The 15,718-nt window shown below is 47.4% G+C and overlaps 1 protein-coding gene across 1 annotated transcript in view; it reads right to left on the reverse strand.

The window, feature by feature from the left end:
* Positions 1-15,718, reverse strand: part of ARHGEF17 (Rho guanine nucleotide exchange factor 17) — a 138,733-nt gene that overhangs the window by 43,365 nt on the left and 79,650 nt on the right. The window contains exons 2-3 of the mRNA XM_087895727.1: positions 2,389-2,466; positions 1,296-1,478 (exon numbers count right to left, since the gene is read on the reverse strand). Coding sequence (XP_087751853.1) covers positions 1,296-1,478; positions 2,389-2,466 — 261 coding nt within the window. The remainder of the gene's footprint in view (positions 1-1,295; positions 1,479-2,388; positions 2,467-15,718) is intronic.

Genomic DNA, 15,718 nt, shown 5'->3' on the forward strand with positions numbered 1-15,718 from the left:
GCCTTAGGCATGAAAGCCAGCTGGGTGACTTTGGGCCAATCACCAGGAGATGATGAGTTCTAGTCCCGCCTTTAGTCATGAAAGCCAGCTGGGTGACTTTGGGCCAATCACCAGGAGACGGTGAGTTCTAGTCCCGCCTTAAGTCATGAAAGCCAGCTGGGTGACTTTGGGCCAATCACCAGGAGACGGTGAGTTCTAGTCCCGCCTTTAGTCATGAAAGCCAGCTGGGTGACTTTGGGCCAATCACCAGGAGATGATGAGTTCTAGTCCCGCCTTTAGTCATGAAAGCCAGCTGGGTGACTTTGGGCCAATCACCAGGAGACGGTGAGTTCTAGTCCCGCCTTTAGTCATGAAAGCCAGCTGGGTGACTTTGGGCCAATCACCAGGAAATGATGAGTTCTAGTCCCGCCTTTAGTCATGAAAGCCAGCTGGGTGACTTTGGGCCAATCACCAGGAGACGGTGAGTTCTAGTTCTAGGAGGTTCTTTTGCCCATAGAACTTTATCCCAATTATTTCTATTAAGTGGAGAACGGGTTAAATTAAATATCCAGTGAGATGGGCAGCCTATCCATTTAATGGAGGAGTTATCTATGGAGAAGAATAAGCAAGGAAAGTGAAGGGAATGATTGTCGGATTTCCGGAAGGGTAAGAGGATCCAGAATATGGAATTTTGTGCACGTGAAAAACAAACCAACATTTATGACGATTTAGAAGCAACCAATAGTGGGATTCAAATAATTTAACAACCGGTTCTCTGCCTTAATGAACGGCAGGGTGGGTGTGGCCATGGTGGGCGTGGCCAGGGGGTGTGACTTGGCCTCCTGCACCTCCCTGGGAGCATAAACGGACCTCGCGCGCGGGGGGGGGGGGAGTGACGCACCACCCCCCGCTCCGTGCCCCGTTTTGGGCCTAGTAAGCCTCCCTGCACTTACCTTGGAGCCAAAATGGGGCGCGTGGAGCAGGGGTGGGTTCCACTTACCGTTACTACCGTTTCACAACAGGATCGCGTGCGCACTTTTGTGCATGTGCAGATCACCTCTGATGACATCGTGGCGGGTGGGCGGAGCCTCATGCTGGTTTTATTACCGGTTCTATAGAACTGGGCCGAACTGGGAGCAACCCACCACTGGCGTGGGGACTCCTGGAAAGGGCGGGCAGAAGTGAGGCCAGCCAGCAATTTAACTACCGGTTCGCACGAACCGGCTGAATCCCATCACTGGAAGCAAAATCCCCATCACGCCCGGTTCTCCCCTCTCCTCCGGAAGTCGGAAGTGGCACGTGGGAACGATACTCACAGACTCTACCAGGATCTCCCCCACTTTTTGCTTCTCGTGCCAGTTATGAACACATTCGGAGACATCCTCCAGGAACTCCTCGTGATGTTCCAGCAACTCCGGAATCTGGTCGAAGATCTCGTCCACCAGCGAAGGGTCGCAGAGGGTGGAATTTTCCGGCTGTTTCAGGGGCTTCATGTAACCCTGGAAAAAGAGAAGAAGGAAACCAAAATAAATGGATTTAGAAACACAGGAAGTCGGCCTGATTTCACGGAGCCCCCGATGGAGGGCAGATGGTCCTAGAATAGAGACGCAATAGAGACCTTTTTATAACCTGCTACTAATTCAAAGTGGGTTCATTTAAAATGTCCAGAATTGAGTCTGGGAACTCCACACGCTTTAAAGTACTATAAAAAAACCCGTACTTTCCAAAATTTAAAAAAAAACAAAAACAAATACAGATAGTTCTTGACTTTTTAGAATCACAACTGAGTTCAAATTTTCCATTGCAGGACAATAGTTAAGTGAGCTGCGCCTTGTTTTACGACCTTCTTGGGACCGTTGTTAAATGAATCACGGATGTTATTAAGTGAAACACACAGTCGTTAAGCGAATCAGGCTTCTCCCGTTGATTTCGCTTGTTAAAAAGCCAGCTGGGAAGGTTACAAATGTTAAGTGATTATATGACGAGCGACTGTCATTAAGACATGCCAATTGCCAATCAACCATATTTGAATGAGAGGCAGTCCTCGTCGTACAACTACAATGGAGCTCAAGATTTATGTTGCTAAGCGAAATAGTCGTTAAGTGAATTTTGCTCCATTCTACGACCTTTCTTGCCATAGTTGTTACGTGAAGTTAATGACATGGTCGTTGAGTGAATCCTGCTTCCCCATTGACTTTGCTCATCAGAAGGTCGCAAAAATCAGAAGGACACTGCAACCGACATAAGTACATGCCAGTTGCCAAGCATTCAGCTCAAATTCAATTCTTTGTGCAAATGATATGATAAACCGCGTCATTTGCGCTGGACTTTTATAATAGCATATCAGCTTGTCCCAGCTCCACACGCATGGAGTATCTATTTCCACTTTCCCCAAAAAGGATGGTTTACCTGCATCAAGGTACGGAGAGACTCCACGTAGGATTGCTCCGTGTCCAACAGAGTCATGGTGACATGTTTCCGCATATCCTGCAACGAAGAAGAGAGGGGCATTAAAAGATCATCCGTCTTTTTTTTTTAAGTTTTTTATTTTTCATAAACACATTTAAATGCACAGTCATTTCCATCATTTTTCATTCATCTTTTCTTTTGATTTTCATTTTTAATTTTTACTTTTTCGGGGCTGCTCTTTTACCTTTTACCTTTACTCCAACCTTTCTTCTTCTCCTCCCCTTCTCTTCCTTCCTGTTTCTCCCCCTATTTCCTTTGTTCTTCCTCTCCTTCTCTTTCCTACTTCCCCTTCTCTTCCCCCACTCCTCTCTTCTTCCCCCCACTTCTAATCTTCTCCTCTACTCCTCTTTCCCCTCCCTCTTCTTCCTCTCCTTTTCCCTTTCTTCTTTCTCCTCTCCTCTTTTCCCTTCCTTCCTCTCTCTTCTCCTACTTTCTTCATTCTTTCTCTCCTTCTCTTTCCTACTTCCCCTTCTCTTCCCCCACTCCTCTCTTCTTCCCCCCCTTCTAACCTTCTCCTCTACTCCTCTTTTTCCTCCCTCTTCTTCCTCTCCTTTTCCTTTTCTTCTTTCTCCTCTTCTCTCCTCTCCTCTCTTTTCCCTTCCTCTCTCTTCTACTCCTTCCCCTCTCTCCTGTTGTTTCCCTTTTCAATTCAATCTAAAGTGGTGTTAATCCATCTTGCCATATGTACCCCGTGTCCTTCTCCGGGTACAAATAATCCTCACTGTTTGTGTCGGGACAAATAACTGTGGAGTTAGCAATGAGCGTCCCACCTCTTTGCCCAGGTCTAACCCACTTCTGGACTTGATCTGCCGTCCCAGACACCTCCACCTCCGAAACACGCGCAGAGTTATATTTATAGAGAAATATAAATAAATATGAGATCGGAACGGCGACATTTGCCGGACAGCCTGTCAAGAAAGAGATTCTGCGGAATCGACCGTCGTAGAACATCCGAATGGTAGAATTACGCATGGCACATAATTTTATTTGGTTTGTTCCATTGAATGCATACCTGGCTGGGGAATTCTGGGAGTTGAAGTCCACAAGTCTTAAAGGGGCCAAGGTTGGAGACCCCCTGCCCTACACTCAGTGGTGAAATCTAAAATTTGTTACTACTGGTTCTGTGAGCGTGGCTTGGTTGGGAGGTGGTGGTAATGTGACTGGGTTCGGCGAAGAGGTTGTAAAAAAATGCTTTCAAAAGGCTCTGACGATCCCAGCCAAGTTGCCTGATCAGCAGAGGCTTTTTTTCTTTTAAAAGCCTCTGCTGCTCAGGCAACTCAGCTGGGATCGTCAGAGGCTTTTAAAAGAAAAAAAGGCTCTGCCGATCAGGCAACTCAGCTTGGATTGTCAGAGGCATTTAAAAGAAAAAAAAACTCTGCCGATCAGGCAACTCAGCTTGGATCGTCAGAGGCATTTAAAAGAAAAAAAGCTTCTGCCGATCAGGCAACTCAGCTTGGATCATCAGAGGCGTTTAAAAGAAAAAAAGCTTCTGCCGATCAGGCAACTCAGCTGGGATCGTCAGAGGCTTTTAAAAGAAAAAAAGGCTCTGCTGCTCAGGCAACTCAGCTGGGATCGTCAGAGGCTTTTAAAAGAAAAAAAGGCTCTGCCGATCAGGCAACTCAGCTGGGATCGTCAGAGGCATTTAAAAGGAAAAAAGCTTCTGCCGATCAGGCAACTCAGCTTGGATCGTCAGAGGCTTTTAAAAGAAAAAAAGCTTCTGCCGATCAGGCAACTCAGCTTGGATCGTCAGAGGCATTGAAAAGAAAAAAAAACCTCTGCTGATCAGGCAACTCAGCTTAGATCATCAGCTGACGATCCCTTTGACGATCCCAGCTGAGCCGCGCGCTCATCAGAAGCTTTTTTTTTTACTTTTAAAAGAATTTTTTCAGCAGAAGAGGTTGTAGAAAAAATGCTTTTAAAAATTAAAAGAAAAAGCCTCTGATGATTGTGCGGCTCAGCTGGGCATGGGTGGGGGGCCAGGGATTTTTGCTACTGGTTCTCCAAAGCACCCGTCTCCATCGCTACCGGATCGGGCGATCCGGTCCGAACCGGGAGTATTTCACCCCTGCCTACATTACTTCAGAGAAATGGTTATCCAATCTCTTCTTAAATAAAAAAAGAAGAAGAAAAAAAACCCAGGAGTTTGCTAGCATTATTTTTAATGAACATGTTTTTTTTTAGGAAAGCCACAGCTTATATAACATCTTGTCCATGCTGGCTGGGGAATTCTGGGAGTCGAGGTCCATCCACCTTCAAGTTGCGAGACACTGCCATTGATTAATTGAAGGAAGGAAAAAAAAACCTACGTCCAGTTTTCACACTTACGACCGTTGCAGCATTTCCTACGTTCACCTGATCAACAATTTGAGCGCTTGGTGACCGGCTTGTATTTATGACCTTCTCGGAATACGTGTCCAGCTCCCGAGGTCTCTTCTTCATCCAGAGCTTCTGCTCGATCAGAGGGTTGGACTAGAAGACCTCCAAGATCCCTTCCAACTCTGTGATTCTAACTCACCTTCAAAATTCTGATTTTTGTTTTTTTGTTAAAAGTTTTAACTCCCTGGCACAATATCAGCAGCTTGTCTGCCTCTTCTTTGGTTTCCCTGGCAATGACATTCGGTCTCTACTTAAAGCGGCGAATGATGGAAGCAGAGGGCGTGTGCCTTATGGGCTTTTGTGGCCAAAATGTTCCAAGATCTGCCTTTGTGTAATTAGAATGTTGTGTTCTTTTGCTGGACGGAAGGCTGCCGCTCTGGGGACACAAGAGAAATCACCCTGTGGCTGAAGAGGAATTAGGATAACAGAATTAACATAGTTGGAAGGGACCTTGGAGGTCTTCTAGTCCAACCCCATGCCGCAACAGGAGACCCTATACTCAGTTCCGGCGCGCATGTGCGTGCTGGCCAGCTGATTTTCGGGCCTTCTGGGCCCACCGGAATTCGGGAAACAGGCTGTTTCTGGCCTCCGGGGGGTGGGAAAGGCCTGTTTTTCGCTCTCCCTAGGCTCCTAGAAAGTATCTGGAGCCTGGGGAGAGTGAAAAACGGGCCTTCTCCACACACACCCTGAGGCCCACCGGAGGCCAGAAATGGCCCATTATTTTGCTCATTTTTGCCCTCCCCGGGCTCCAAGAAAGCCTCTGAAGCCTAGGGAGGGCGAAAAATGGGCCTTTCCCACACACCCCCTGAGGCCCTGAGGAGGCCAGAAATGGCCCATTATTTTGCTCATTTTTGCCCTCCCCGGGCTCCAAGAAAGCCTCTGGAGCCTGGGGAGGGCAAAAAATAGGCCTTTCCCACACACCGCCTGAGGCCCACCGGAGGCCAGAAATGGCCCATTTATTTGCTCATTTTCGCCCTCCCCGGGCTCCTAGAAAGTATCTGGAGCCTGGGGAGAGTGAAAAACGGGCCTTCCCCACACACCCCCGGAGGCACTTCTGAGGCCAGAAATGGCCCATTTATTTGCTCATTTTCGCTCTCCCTGGGCTCCAAGACAGCCTCTGGAGCCTGGGGAGGGCGAAAAATGGGCCTTTCCCACATACCCCCGGAGGCACTTCTGAGGCCAGAAATGGCCCATTTATTTGCTCATTTTCGCTCTCCCTGGGCTCCAAGACAGCCTCTGGAGCCTGGGGAGGGCGAAAAATGGTCCTTTCCCACACACCCCCGGAGCCCCACCGGAGGCCAGAAATGGCCCATTTATTTGCTCATTTTTGCCTTCCCTGGGCTCCAAGAAAGCCTCTGGAGCCTGGGGAGTGTGAAAAATGGGCCTTTCACACCCCTGGAGGCCCTCCAGAGGCCAGAAATGGCCCATTTATTTGCTCATTTTCGCCCTCCCTGGGCTCCAAGACAGCCTCTGGAGCCTGGGGAGGGCAAAAAATAGGCCTTTCCCACACACCGCCTGAGGCCCACCGGAGGCCAGAAATGGCCCATTTATTTGCTCATTTTCGCTCTCCCTGGGCTCCAAGACAGCCTCTGGAGCCTGGGGAGGGCAAAAAATGGGCCTTTCCCACATACCCCCGGAGGCACTTCTGAGGCCAGAAATGGCCCATTTATTTGCTCATTTTCGCTCTCCCTGGGCTCCAAGACAGCCTCTGGAGCCTGGGGAGGGCGAAAAATGGTCCTTTCCCACACACCCCCGGAGCCCCACCGGAGGCCAGAAATGGCCCATTTATTTGCTCATTTTTGCCTTCCCTGGGCTCCAAGAAAGCCTCTGGAGCCTGGGGAGTGTGAAAAATGGGCCTTTCACACCCCTGGAGGCCCTCCAGAGGCCAGAAATGGCCCATTTATTTGCTCATTTTCGCCCTCCCTGGGCTCCAAGACAGCCTCTGGAGCCTGGGGAGGGCAAAAAATAGGCCTTTCCCACACACCGCCTGAGGCCCACCGGAGGCCAGAAATGGCCCATTTATTTGCTCATTTTCGCCCTCCCCGGGCTCCAAGACAGCCTCTGGAGCCTGGGGAGGGCAAAAAATAGGCCTTTCCCACACACCGCCTGAGGCCCACCGGAGGCCAGAAATGGCCCATTTATTTGCTCATTTTCGCCCTCCCCGGGCTCCTAGAAAGTATCTGGAGCCTGGGGAGAGTGAAAAACGGGCCTTCCCCACACACCCCCGGAGGCACTTCTGAGGCCAGAAATGGCCCATTTATTTGCTCATTTTCGCTCTCCCTGGGCTCCAAGACAGCCTCTGGAGCCTGGGGAGGGCGAAAAATGGGCCTTTCCCACATACCCCCGGAGGCACTTCTGAGGCCAGAAATGGCCCATTTATTTGCTCATTTTCGCTCTCCCTGGGCTCCAAGACAGCCTCTGGAGCCTGGGGAGGGCGAAAAATGGTCCTTTCCCACACACCCCCGGAGCCCCACCGGAGGCCAGAAATGGCCCATTTATTTGCTCATTTTTGCCTTCCCTGGGCTCCAAGAAAGCCTCTGGAGCCTGGGGAGTGTGAAAAATGGGCCTTTCACACCCCTGGAGGCCCTCCAGAGGCCAGAAATGGCCCATTTATTTGCTCATTTTCGCCCTCCCTGGGCTCCAAGACAGCCTCTGGAGCCTGGGGAGGGCAAAAAATAGGCCTTTCCCACACACCGCCTGAGGCCCACCGGAGGCCAGAAATGGCCCATTTATTTGCTCATTTTCGCTCTCCCTGGGCTCCAAAAAAGCCTCTTGAGCCTGGGGAGGGCGAAAAATGGGCCTTTCCCACACACCGCCTGAGGCCCACCGGAGGCCAGAAATGGCCCATTATTTTGCTCATTTTCGCCCTCCCCGGGCTCCAAGACAGCCCCTGGAGCCTGAGGAGGGCGAAAAATGGGCCTACTGGGCCATCACGTGCCAAAAGCGGGGGGAGCCCGTGGGGGTCGTGCCTGTATGCGTGGGGGGTGGGGCACTCTGTATTATGGGTATGGGCACGCATGTGCGCGACCCTCCCGCGCGACCCCCGCTTTTGGCACGCGACGGCAAAAAGGTTAGCCATCACTGCCCTATACCATTTCAGACAAATGGCTGTCCAGTCCCTTTTTAAAAGCCAACCCACAACTCCTGGAGGCAAATCAAGGCAGTTAAAGTCTGGTTCACATCCAACAACAGTCCTGTAGTGTGGGCCGGATGGACAGCAAAATAGTGTCTTCCCATTCCTGTCGCAATAACTGAACTGCCATTATTTTTAATTTTTTTTTAGAATTATATCGCAGCTTCCTTTGGGACCTCAGCATAAATAGCACTGCCTCCCCTCCTCCTTTCCCCCTTCACGACAACCCTGTGAGGTAGGCCAGAGAGATGGTGACTGAAACCACTTCTCCAAAGCCCGTGAAGGCAGGACAAGAAGCGATGGATGGAAACTAATCCAGGAGAGAAGCAACCTAGAACCAAGGAGGAAATGTCCTGACATTGAGAACAATTAACCAGTGGAACAACTTGCCACTAGAAGTTGTGGGTGGCTCCATCACTGGAGGCTTTTGAGAAAGAACTGGAGAAGCATTTTTCTAGAATGGCATAGGATTTTCTGCTTGAACAGGGAGTTGGATTAGAAAACCTCCAAGGCTCCTTCCAACTCTTGTTATTCTCGAACAGGTAATCCTCAACTTATGACCACAATTGATGTTGTTAAGTGAGAAATTTGTTAACTGAGTTTCGCCCCCATTTTACAACTTTTCTTACCACGTGAATCACTGCAGTCGTTAAATTCATAACACGGTGGCTAAACCGTTTCCCCCTTGACTTTGCTCGTCAGAAGGTCGCGAAAGGGACATGGCAACCGTCATAAATGTGAGTCGAGCATCCGAATGTGAATCACGTGACCCCGAGGGGCGGGAGGGGGCAGGATGCAGCAAACGTCGTAAGTGTGAAAAATGGTCATTGGCCACCTTTTCAGTGATGTTGTAACTTCGAACGGTCGCTAAATGAACCGTTGTAAGTCGAGGACTACCTGAATCCTGCTCCAAATCACCCAGTAAGCCTTGATGGCTGATTGGCAGAGGTCTCCCTATTTTTATCCAGCCTCTTAACCCCCACCCCCCGGCCTTTCCCACCCCAGGCCAAGCAGACAGGCTTATATACTGTATATATAATATTTATATATATATTATATATATTTGCAGACAGGCTGCCAATGACCTCTGGAGTATGTATAAAACTCCAGAGGTCGTTTTGCAGCCTGAAGAATTAAAGCATTAATAAAGTTTGCATGCTTCCCCCCCCCCCCCCCCGTCGGAGCAGCCAGGGAAAAAATGAGCCTTTTTCTATTTTAGGAAAATCTTGATCCACTTAATATTCTGCAATTCCCAAGGGTGGGGTGGGGTGGGGTGGGGGGGGGGCAGGAGAAGACCCAAAAGGGAAGGTGGCAATCCTGAGTAAATTCCACACACCCACAGCCTCTTTCCGGCAATACCCCCTCCTCTTTTTTTCTATCGAAGAGAGAAAAGCTTTGAAATTGGGGAGTGGTCTCCCGCGATGGTGACTTTTCTTGACCTGCCTTAAGGAGCAGAGACGCCGGATTGCAAAATATTGAGACCTCCTGGCTTTACATGGGCTTAACCGGGATCATTTTGCTAACTGTCAAAAAAGGACTGGAATCCCCCTGCTCTGAGAACAATTTAATCCTGCCCCGAATTGATTCCGTATTACTCACCGACTGGGCTCAACTACTGGTTTCTCATTTAATGGCTCAGAGCAACATTCCTGAGCTGCAGAAAGAAGAATCAGGTTGCTAACTTATCCGCTCCGGCGGTTCACTTAACAGCCAGGGCATGAAAGGTCGTAAAATGGGACAAACGTCTCACTTAACAACAGAAATGTCGGGCTGAATTGCGGTCGTAATTCGAGGACTACCTGTTACAATAACACTTCAGGAAGCATCAACTGTAAGAGTAGCTACCAATCGTCATCATCATTTAACGACCCCGTAATCCCTTGCGGGGCGGAGTCTGGACAACTGAATGGAGCTAGCGGAGTGTTTTACTGGCCGGATGCCTTTCCTGACGCCAGTACGGAGTTTAGTTCAGCAGATATATTCTCAGTGTGCCCAGAGAGAGAAATATCTGCCTCTACCTAGGATCAAACTCACAGCCTCCTGATTGTGAGAGCTCCACCACCTGTAAGAGTAACTACCAATGATGTCAACAGATACAAAAACATTGCACTCGTGCCCTACACAGCATACGTTTCACTAATCAAAACAATTCCATTTTCTTTCCATTTATTCCAGAGGACGTGTTTCAGTTCAGTGGCACAATCTGGATCAATCTGTTTGTCCAGGCTCAGAATCTAACCTCGACTGGCTAGTTTAATACTTGGATGGGAGACCACTCAGAAATCCCAGGGCCATAAACTAGTTTAGAAACTTGGAAAAAAAAAAAAGAATTTCTGGAAATCATCATCTTGCTTCCAAGAAAAGTTACATGGGCACAACCTCAATCACTGGGAGTCAAGTTTAGGATGAAGCTTTTGTTTAAACCAGGGAGACTCCAAACATGGCGGTTTTAAGACTTGGGAACTTCAACTCCCAGAATTCCTCAGCCACCATTGTGTACACCAGGGGCCTCCAAACTTGGTAACTTTAAGACTTGAGGACTTCAATTCCCAGAATTCCTCAGCCATCATTGGTAACTTTAAGATTGGTAACTTTAAGATTTTTGGACTTCAACTTTGAGGACATCAATTCCCAGAATTCCTCAGCCATCACTGTGTACACCAGGAGCCTCCAAACTTGGTAACTTTTAAGATTTTTGGACTTCAACTTTAAGACTTGTGGACTTCAATTCCCAGAATTCCTCAGCCTACATTGTATACACTAGGGGCCTCCAAACTTTAAGACTTGGGAACTTCAACTCCCAGAATTCCTCAGCCACCATTGGTAACTTTAAGATTTTTGGACTTCAACTTTGAGGACTTCAACTCCCAGAATTCCTCAGCCACCATTGTGTACACCAGAGGCTTCCAATTTGGTAACTTTAAGACTTATGAACTTCAATTCCCAGAATTCTTCAGTCTCCATTGTATACACTAGGACAGGGGTGGGCAAATGTGGCTTTTTTACAATCTGTGGACTTCAACTCCCAGAATTCCTGAGACAGATTCTGGGAGTTGAAGTCCACAGGTTGTAAAAGAGCCACATTTGCCCACCCCTGCACTAGGGGCCTCCAAACTTTAAGACTTGAGGACTTCAATTCCCAGAATTCCTCAGCCATCATTGGTAACTTTAAGATTGGTAACTAAGATTTTTCGACTTCAACTTTGAGGACTTCAACTCCCAGAATTCCTCAGCTACCATTGTCTACACCAGAGGCCTCCAAATTTGGTAACTTTAAGACTTGTGAACTTCAATTCCCAGAATTCCTCAGTCTCCATTGTATACACTAGGGGCCACCACTTGAGGACTTCAATTCCCAGAATTCCTCAGTCATCATTGGTAACTTTAAGATTGGTAAGATTTGTGGACTTCAACTTTAAGACTTGTGGACTTCAATTCCCAGAATTCCTCAGCCAGCATGGCTGGCTGAGGAATGCTGGGAGTTGAAGTCCACAAGTCTTAAAGTTCCCAAGCTTGGAGACCCCTGGTTTAAACGAATATTTGGGCCTTCCTCCAGGGAGTAAATTCAAGGCAATCTTGCAATTACAGACGACTTTCTCCCCCCCAAAAAAACGGTCATACCATTTTTCTTCTTTTCCCGGCCAAAGTCAGAAGACGGCGTCAAAAACTCCCACGCCTGACAGCGGAAGAACAGAAAGTCCTGTGATCTATCACTTCCATGGCCCTTTTCCTCTGAAAAAATCTCTCGCTTTGCTGTTTTCATGCCTGTTGACGAGTCAATTTTTCCCCCTTTTTAAATACTAAAAGGTAAGTATTGCCTTGACGTGCTGTGTTTAATTGCTTCGGCTGGTATATATATATATATATATATATATATATTTTTAAGTGGAAAAGCAGGCTGTATCTAGGCAGCAGAGTATTTTGATGATAGAAGAAAAAAAAAATAAATCAAGATAAGAGTCTGGTAACCCCTTCTCCCGCTATAAAAATATATATTAAAAAAGAGTTTTTGTACGGATGTGAGGATTGGATGAATGGACTACAAAAATCTTTTAAATATAAATTTTAATTTGTTTTAAATTATGGGGTATTTTAAATTCAGCCAAACTATTTAATTCGTTTTTAATCTATTTTAAATTTTTGTATTTATGTGTTTTATCTTGTGGCTGTTCACCGCCCTCAGTCCTTCGGGAGAAGGGCGGTATAGAAATTTAATAAAATAAATAAATAAATAAAATAAAGATCCTGTATTTTAATTAAATCGGAAAAGAGGCTACCAGGATCTATTCACTTTTTCAATCCCGTTATAACTTCGAATGGTCACTAAATGAATTATTGGAAATTGAGTCTATACACACACACACTCACACATAGTCCTCGACTTACAATAATTCATTCAGTGACCATTCAAAGTTATAACAAGATTGAAAAAAGTTACTTATGACCCTTTTTCACACTTACGACCGTTGCAGCATCCCCAATGATCCTGTGATCAAAAAAATCCAGATGCTTGGCAACTGACCCACATTTATGACGGTTGCTGCATCCTGGAATCATGTGATTCCCCTTTTTGCGACCTTCTGACAAGCAAAGTCAAGGGGCAAGCCGGATTCACTTAACAACAGTCGTTCATTTAACAACCGCAGCAAGAGAGGTCGTAAAATGGGGCAAAACTCACTTAACAAATGTCTCACTCAGCAGCGGAGATGTTGGGCTCGACTGCGGTCATAAGCCGAGGCCTTCCTGTATATATTTTTGGCACCACAAATCAACACAGCTCTTTCTTTACAACGCTGAAAATGGTAAAATCTCTTAAATTGAAAAAAGCTAATTTCGTTTCCGCCAGCTGAGTTGCAAAGATGAAGCTCTATCTTTCTTAGAAATGTTTATTAATCTTCCTTTTGCAAATAATAATAATAATAATAATAATAATAATAATAATAACTGAAGCACCTGGCAGCCAGAGCGACGGGCTCATTAGATGCAGTGAGAAAAAACAGAGCCTGCTCTCTCGGTGCCCTGTTGTGATAAATCACAAGCTGATGTGTACAGTCCTTGCACGCCCACCAACGAAGACCCACTTGGAGCAACAGAGGAGTGGGTGTGTGGATAAAAATCACCTACAGAAGGCATCAATATGCTTAGATCAAGGTTTCCCAGCCTTCCCATCTTTAAGAGGTGTGGACTTCAACTCCCAGAATCCCCCAGCCAGCAAGAGTGGACTTCAACTCCCAGAATCCCCCAGCAAGCATTGATGGATGTAAATTCTCAGAATTCCCCAGCCAGTAAGAGTGGACTTCAACTCCCAGAATCCCCCAGCCAGCCTATATGGACTTCAACTCCCAGAATCCCCCAGCCAGCCTATATGGACTTCAACTCCCAGAATCCCCCAGCCAGCCTATATGGACTTCAACTCCCAGAATCCCCCAGCCAGCCTATATGGACTTCAACTCCAAGAATTCCCCAGCCAGTAAGAGTGGACTTCAACTCCCAGAATCCCCCAGCCAGCCTATATGGACTTCAACTCCAAGAATCCCCCAGCCAGCAAGAATGGACTTCAACACCCAGAATCCCCCAGCAAACATTGATGGATGTAAATTCTCAGAATTCCCCAGCCAGCAAGGGTGGACCTCAACTCCCAGAATCCCCCAGCCAGCCTATATGGACTTCAACTCCCAGAATCCCCCAGCAAGCATTGATGGATGTAAATTCTCAGAATTTCCCAGCCAGTAAGAGTGGACTTCAACTCCCAGAATTCCCCGGCCAGCATGGGTAGACTTCAATTCCCAGAATCCCCTAGCAAGCATTGGTGGATGTCAATTCCCAGAATTCCCCAACCAGCAAGAATGGACTTCAACTCCCAGAATCCCCCAGCCAGCATTGATGGATGTCAATTCCCAGAATTCCCCAGCCAGCAAGAGTGGACTTCAACTCCCAGAATCCCCCAGCAAGCATTGATGGATGTAAATTCTCAGAATTCCACGGCCAGCAAGAGTGGACTTCAACTCCCAGAATCCCCCAGCCAGCCTATATGGACTTCAACTCCCAGAATCCCCCAGCAAGCATTGATGGATGTAAATTCTCAGAATTCCCCAGCCAGTAAGAGTGGACTTCAACTCCTAGAATCCCACAGCCAGCAAGGGTGGACCTCAACTCCCAGAATTCCCCGGCCAGCATGGGTAGACTTCAATTCCCAGAATCCCCTAGCAAGCATTGGTGGATGTCAATTCTCAGAATTTCCCAATCAGTAAGAGTGGACTTCAACTCCCAGAATCCCCCAGCAAGCATTGATGGATGTAAATTCTCAGAATTTCCCAGCCAGTAAGAGTGGACTTCAACTCCTAGAATCCCACAGCCAGCAAGGGTGGACCTCATCTCCCAGAATTCCCCGGCCAGCATGAATGGACATCAGCTCCCAGAATTCCCTAGCAAGCATTGGTGGATGTCAATTCCCAGAATTCCCCAGCCAGCATGAATGGACATCAGCTCCCAGAATTCCCTAGCCAACCTATATGGACTTCAACGCCCAGAATCCCCCAGCCAGAATTCTGGGAGTTGAAGTCCACCTATCTAAAAATCCAGAAACAATGATTTAGACTGATGAGTAACTGATGAGTAACTACTCATAAACATCCGGGGGACCCGGCCTGTACCCCCTCTGCATTTTCCATCGGGGTGGTAACTGTCATCTGTTTGACAGGGGTGGAAAAATGATTTTCTTCCTAAGGCACAAAGTATTCCCGGACTAAATCCACTTAATAAAGGCCATAGCCTCTTTCATAAATTATTGTAAACTCAAGCGACGGGGAAAGAAAACAGTGCTTAAAATTTAAATTGGAAACGCAGCCCTTTCGTCTGACACGCAATTTTTAGAACCTCCTGACAAAGTCGCCTTTACAATTCTTGGCCAGCCACTCCGTCTTTTGACAATTTTAGGAAACGGGAAAAGATAACAGTGTTTTTCAATGATGTTGGAAACAGGCTGATGTGTGTAATCCCATTTATCAAACTGATGTCTTGGCACATAGAAAGCAATCTCCCGAAGACTTCTGGGAAATTCGTGGATTTGGGGCACTGTAGTCCTTTGACTTACAACAGCTCGTTTAAGGCCCATTTAACGTTACGACAGCGCTGCAAAAGGTGACTTATGACTATTTTTCCACACTTATAATGTTGCAGCCTTCCCTTGATCAAAATTCAAACCCTTGGCTCGTATTTATGACCGTCGCAGTGTCCTGGGGGTCATGTGATTTCCTTTTTGCGACCTTCCGATGAGCAAAGTCAAAGGGGTACGCCAGATTGTGTGACTGACTTAACAATGGTGGTCATTTGCTTAACGACTGTGGCAAGGAAGGTCGTAGAAGGGGGAAAAATTCACTTAACAGCTGTCTCGCTTAGCAACAAAAATGCGGGGTTCAATTATGGTTGTAAGTCGAGGACTACCGGTACAGAAGTGGTTTGCCATCACTTAGTTGACACCCAATCACACCTGGTGGGCTTCTTAGCAGCATTTCCCCAGGATGGTGTCTTCTACCAGAATTCCTAACAATGCAGGCTGGGGAATTCTGGGATAGAATTTAACAGATGAACAGAGTTGGAAGGGACCTTGGAGGTCATCTAGTCCAACCCCCTGCCCAAGAAGGAGACCCTGCACCATTTCTGACAGAGGGCAGTCCAGTCTCTTCTTGAAAGCCTCCAGGGATGAAGCTCCTACAACTTCCGAAGGCAACTTCTCTTCCATGGGTTGATTGTTCTCACTGC

The sequence above is a fragment of the Pantherophis guttatus genome, chromosome 5, assembly GCF_059756535.1.
Source record: "Pantherophis guttatus breed Tessera chromosome 5, ASM5975653v1, whole genome shotgun sequence".
Taxonomy (NCBI): Eukaryota; Metazoa; Chordata; class Lepidosauria; order Squamata; family Colubridae; genus Pantherophis; species Pantherophis guttatus.